The following is a 6,148-nucleotide window of genomic DNA, read 5'->3' as shown; positions in this document are numbered from 1 at the left end:
CTGGGGAAGAGGAAAATCACAGTAATTAAATTGTCATTGACAATCAAGTTCTACGGAGGCTGAAATATTTAGGGAGGAGGCTGCAGCCACGCACGGATGCCACGGTGTGGCACACCTAGGAGGGTAGTATGTCCCAGGCCAGCACAGTAGATGGCAGCGGCCATCAAATCCACCCAGAAGGTTGTTCGGGCAGATTCCTCTGAAGTAGGAAAGTGGGTGTGGCTAGATCAGAGGGCATCGTTAACGGCTAATAGATAGGCTAACGTTTATTTTGTTCCGGTAGACGGCTAATATTAGGTGTTGTTTTGTATAACACTAAGATGTTGAAGTAGTTAGCTAGGTATAATATAGGTAGGTATAATATAACGTTGTATGATAACCAAATAACAGGGTGTCATTTCTACACGTTCTTGTTCTTGGAACCAGCAATTTAGTGAAGCTAGCCAATCGTAGCCACCACTAGCTAGCGTTAGCTGACCAGCACTAGATTTGCAGCTCACTCAGCCATTTTTTCTACGTCGCCATGGCCGATGTTGACAAACTCAACATAGACAGTATCATCCAGCGTCTTTTAGAGGGTAAGGAAAGAGTACATTAATCTTACGTTATTTATGCAATATTATGTTTACTTCGTTAGATGACTGGTGGCAAGCCTTAGCTAGATAACGCGTTAGTTGTTGACGCAGGTTGGCTCTAGCTATCGGTAGCTAGCTAAGCTAACATTAGCTAGTAACTAGCTAACATTAGTTAATTAAGGCTGTTGTTACCCATCTAACTAGCTAATGTTAACCTGACATTTGTCCCGGTCGACACATTAAGAAATGTTCATTCAAAGTAGTTAGCTAGCTATGTAACTAACGTTACTTTAGCTACATGATTCAGGGCACTGTCTCAGTCAGTCAGTGAAAGATTAAGTCAATAACATGAGAAATCTGATATGATGGTCACCACTCACACCCCTATCCAGACATGGCAATGGGTATGATGGCGAACTAGGTAGATACTGTGTCTTTGCTTGTAGATTCATCAGGATTGTTTCATTTTAAGTCAGGGGAGCAAAGCCTGGTAAGAATGTGCAGCTGCAGGAGAACGAGATCCGAGGATTGTGCCTCAAGTCCAGGGAGATATTTCTCAGCCAACCTATCCTTCTTGAACTTGAAGCCCCCCTCAAGATCTGTGGTGAGTAATCATCAATATTTGGTGATCATAACTGTTACATGAAGTGTCTTCTATCCCAATGAGGGATGTGTAGAATTTGAAGTTGAAATCATTTGCCTTCTGCAGGTGACATCCATGGGCAATATTACGACTTATTGAGGCTGTTTGAGTATGGGGGCTTCCCTCCTGAGAGCAACTACCTATTTCTGGGAGACTATGTGGACAGAGGGAAGCAGTCTCTGGAGACCATCTGTCTGCTTCTGGCCTACAAAATCAAATACCCAGAGAACTTCTTCCTGCTGAGAGGGAATCATGAGTGCGCCTCCATCAACAGAATATATGGATTCTATGATGAGTGTGAGTGATATGTGGTGGCTGTAATAATCATAACCCTGCACTCTCTGACAGAATATAGCCTTTGTATCTACATAAATTGCATTTTGTTATAGGTTCCTGTCATACGCATTGCCTAGCTTACTATCATCCTAAAATTATATTTTATTATTCTAGGTAAAAGAAGGTACAACATCAAGCTCTGGAAAACATTTACAGATTGCTTTAACTGCCTCCCTATTGCTGCCATTGTTGATGAGAAGATCTTCTGTTGCCATGGAGGTAGGTTGCGTTTTAGTAGTCCTTAAACATGAAGAGAAGTGGTCCTGTTTTAGGACACACTAAGACATTGCTGTGATATTGAGAAATACTATTTTATTTTATTTCAATTGTTTTCTTCTCATTTACCCACAAGTTCTTACTGCAATTAACCTTATTCTTGCTGTTCATCTCCTTCTGTGTTTCTCAGGGTTGTCACCAGACCTCCAGTCCATGGAGCAGATCAGGCGCGTCATGCGGCCCACCGACGTCCCCGACCAGGGCCTCCTGTGTGACCTGCTCTGGTCAGATCCAGACAAGGATGTCCTCGGCTGGGGAGAGAATGACAGAGGCGTCTCATTCACTTTTGGCTCAGAAGTGGTGGCAAAGTTCCTGCACAAACATGATTTGGATCTAATCTGTCGCGCCCATCAGGTATGTCTGCATACTTTCACTGTACTGTCTGGAGTTGAATGCATTGTTTTTATTTTTAACCCAACTATTATCTATGTTGTTTTTTCGGCAGGTTGTTGAGGACGGCTATGAGTTCTTCGCCAAGCGACAGCTTGTGACTTTATTCTCAGCACCCAACTACTGCGGGGAGTTTGACAATGCTGGTGCTATGATGAGTGTGGATGAGACCCTCATGTGCTCTTTTCAGGTGAGTATTTCATCATGAATGTACTCTGTCTTATCGCAGGAATGTAAATTTGTCAGTGATTGTATTAGTATTAGTGTATGGAGATCTTAACGCTATAACCAATCTCATTATGTCAAACTGTACGATGTAATGACTATTGCAGTGGGCAAAACATCATCTTAGGTTGGATTACTCGTGTTCATTCCACTTGTAGATTTTGAAGCCCGCTGAGAAGAAGAAGCCGAATGGCAGCCGTCCAGTTACACCCCCACGGAACATGGTCACCAAGCAAGGCAAGAAATAAGGTGGCATGAGTGGACTTATGTCCTGCTCTCTATTCTGCTTTTGTCTTTTGCGTCTGAAGGGTTTGGTTGCCCTTTGTGCTGCCAATACTGAAAAGATATCCACTCCAACCTGATGAAAGCAAAATGTTTTGTTGTTTTGTCCACAAGGGTAAATGGATATGTCACCATGAAAACCTCAGGTGTTTTGCACTCCATTGCAACTAGTCTTTGCCACATATGACTGTTCAACCAGGAACAATGTAACAATATGGCTGATAATGCACAGAAATGCCTTGTTTGAAGCTGTGCAGAGTTGTTTTCACAATTTCTTCATTTCATGTTTATCAATTTCTCATCACCTGTTTCTCACTGTCAATGTCAATAATGCAATTAATGGTTCTTAAAACAACTATGGAAATATCACAAGACACTTAGTTGTTTATTTCTGTATAACTTTCTTTATCATAGGACATTGAATCCTCACTCTGCGCCTGCATCCTCACCATTTTTAAAACAAGTCTTGTGCTGAATTAAATGAAGAAATAAACCATTCTTGTAATGTTGACTAAATCTTTCTAATAAACTTTTAGGGGGAAATTGGCATTTGAATTGTATTAGCATCATGCTCCTATATCAATTATTTTAGGATTACAAGGTAAGCTCAACCTTGAAATAATTACTGCCATATATTTTGTATTATAAACTGGGTGGTTCGAGTCCTGAATGCTGATTAACTGGGTATGACAAAACATTTCTTGTTACTGCTCTAATTATGTTGGTAACCAATTTATTTAATTTTGCTTGTAATTTTGCTTAATTTTGCCAATCTGCTTTAATTTTTGCTTGTAAGCAGGAATCAGGAGGATGGAATTATGGTCAGATTTGTCAAATGGAGGGTGAGGGAGAGCTTTGTACACGTCTCTGTGTCTGGAATAAAGGTGGTCCAGAGTTCTTTTCCCTCTGGTTGCACATTTAACATGCTGATAGAAATTTGGTGAAACAGATTTAAGTTTCCCTGCATTAAAGTCCCCGGCCACTAGGAGCGCCGCCTCTGGTTGAGCGTTTTCCTGTTTGCTTAATGCGGAATACAGCTCATTGAGTGCGGTCTTAGTGCCAGCATCGGTCTGTGGTGGTATGTAGACAGCTACGGAAAATACAGATTGAAACTCTAGGTAGATAGTGTGGTCTACAGCTTATCACGAGATACTCTACCTCAGGCGAGCAAAACCTCGAGACTTCCGTAGATATCGTGCACCAACTGTTGTTTACATATATGCATAGTCCGCCACCCCTTTTTTTACCAGATGCCGCTGTTCTATCCTGCCGATACAGCGTATAACCAGCCAGCTGTATGTTGATAATGTCGTCGTTCAGCCACAACTCCGTGAAGCATAAGATATTACAGTTTATAATGTCCCATTGGTAGTTTAATCTTCCTCGTAGGTCGTCAATTTTATTTTCCAATAGTTAGCTAGTAGAACGGAAGGCAGGGGGGGGTTTATTAGATCACTTATGAATTCTCAGAAGGCAGCCCGACCTCTGTCCTCTTTTTCTCTCGTTGCTTCACGCAAATGACGGGGATTTGGGCCTGTTCCCGGGAAAGCAGTATGTCGTTCAATTCGGGCTCGTCGGACTCATTAAAGGAAAAAAAAGCTTCTGCCATTTCGTGGTGAGTAATGGCTGTTCTGATGTCCAGAAGGTATTTTCGGTCATAAGAGACGGTAGCAGCAACATTATGTGCAAAATAAGTTACAAATAATGCAAACAAACAAACATAAAAACACAATTGGTTAGGAGCAAGTGAAATATCAGCCATCTTCTCCGGCGCCGTCAGGATCTGTACACAATTCTTGGAAGCTGAAAATTAGGCCCAAATCTATGGATTTCACATGACTGGGAAGACAGATATGCATCTGGTTCCAGGAATTGTGTACAGATCCTTGCAACATAGGACCATGCATTATCATGGATGTGAAGGTCCTGGATGGGCGTGGTTACACGTGGTCTGCGGTTGTCAGGCCCAGTTGGACGTACTGAAAAATTCTCTAAAACGACATTCAATTCTCTGGCAACAGCTCTGGTGGACATTCCTGCAGTTAGCATGCTGATTGCACACTCCCTCAACTTTAGACATCTGTGGCATTGTGTTATGCGACAAAACTGCACATTTTATAGTGGCCTTTGATTGTCCCCAGCACAAGGTGCACCTGTGTAATGATCATGCTGTTTAATCAGCTTCTATATATGCCACACCTGTCAATTGACTGGATTATCTTGGCAAAGGAGAAATGCTCACTAACAGGGATGTAAACAAATTTGTGCACAACATTTAAGAGAAATAAACTTTTTGTGCATATGGAACATTCCTGGGATCTTTTATTTCAGCTTATGAAACATGGGACCATCACTTTACATGTTGCATTTATATTTTTGTTCAGTCAACATTTTCGCTATTTGTTTGTCATGCGCCGTTGATAAAAATAGCCTTTATTGCAATGCTTTCGATTTATCCATTGACTTATCATTGTTTGCTTTTGTCAGTCAGCTGTTTAGAGGCTCATTGCTTTGTTTTTCTACTGTGCGCAGGTATTGGTGTTGTCTGTGCCATCTGTGGCCAGAAGAAGTAGACCATTTATGTATCTGTATTATTTCCATAGTTACACTTAGATCCAGGAATCATACAGGGTTTAAGTTCAATGTTCTAATTCAATTGTAAAATGCTTAATAATTTAAAAATAACACGGTCATGCAAATAATGTAAGGAAAGAAATGTGGTGTTTTATGTCACAGGATCTGTGAAGACTCCAAGCATTCAACTCATGAATTATGGACAACTCATAAACTAGGTTGGAAACATGTTTTGATTCAACTCATGTATTATATTGAAAGAAGGCTACCTATTCTGCGTGTGTTCATGGGTGCCTCTGCTGAGAGGGTAGGCTACCGGCAGTGGTGTAGGCCTAGTGGAGGGTAAACGCAACTAAACGCAGTTTACCCACCATTTTCATAAAATTTGATTGAAAGTAACCAAATCCCTTACATTAATCTTGATATAACTGTGACTTTATTCACACAATAAAATGTTGACTTTATTCTTCAAATATTGCCACTTTAAACCACTCTTGACTGAACTGACTGGGCAGCATTAGCAGACAGACGATGTGAAAAGGGGTCCCCAACTTTAAAGTCTGGTGGGCCTCGAAGTAGACATTTTGCATTACTGCCACAAGGAGGTGCCAAAAATCCAGCAGACTCTTACCCTCGCTAGGCATAGAAGTCATCATGGTTTTCTGTCATCAAAGTTTCATAAATATGAAATTAATTATTTGAAAACTTATTTTAAAAAGTTTCAATGTATTGAAAACCTGAAAAGTAATGGATGATTAAGTGTCAGAATCGATGACCTTATAAGGAAACTCAAATTGCGTAATGAGATGGAGTTGAAGGTGCACGTCGAAGAAGGAAGCCGGGGAGC

The 6,148-nt window shown here is 41.0% G+C and overlaps 1 protein-coding gene across 1 annotated transcript; it reads left to right on the top strand.

Annotated features, from left to right (window-relative positions):
- Window positions 1-218: 218 nt before the first annotated feature.
- On the top strand, window positions 219-3,274 carry LOC120062070 (serine/threonine-protein phosphatase PP1-gamma catalytic subunit A). Its single transcript, XM_039011912.1, has 7 exons — window positions 219-578; window positions 1,048-1,179; window positions 1,285-1,515; window positions 1,669-1,773; window positions 1,961-2,184; window positions 2,276-2,410; window positions 2,604-3,274. Exons 1-7 carry the CDS (start codon window positions 524-526, stop codon window positions 2,691-2,693), a joined length of 972 nt encoding a protein of 323 aa, XP_038867840.1. The 5' UTR covers window positions 219-523; the 3' UTR covers window positions 2,694-3,274.
- Window positions 3,275-6,148: the final 2,874 nt, after the last annotated feature.

The sequence above is a fragment of the Salvelinus namaycush genome, chromosome 1, assembly GCF_016432855.1.
Source record: "Salvelinus namaycush isolate Seneca chromosome 1, SaNama_1.0, whole genome shotgun sequence".
NCBI classification, from domain to species: domain Eukaryota; kingdom Metazoa; phylum Chordata; class Actinopteri; order Salmoniformes; family Salmonidae; genus Salvelinus; species Salvelinus namaycush.
The sequence above is the reverse complement of the archived record's forward strand: the minus strand, read 5'-3'. Positions and strand labels throughout refer to the sequence as shown.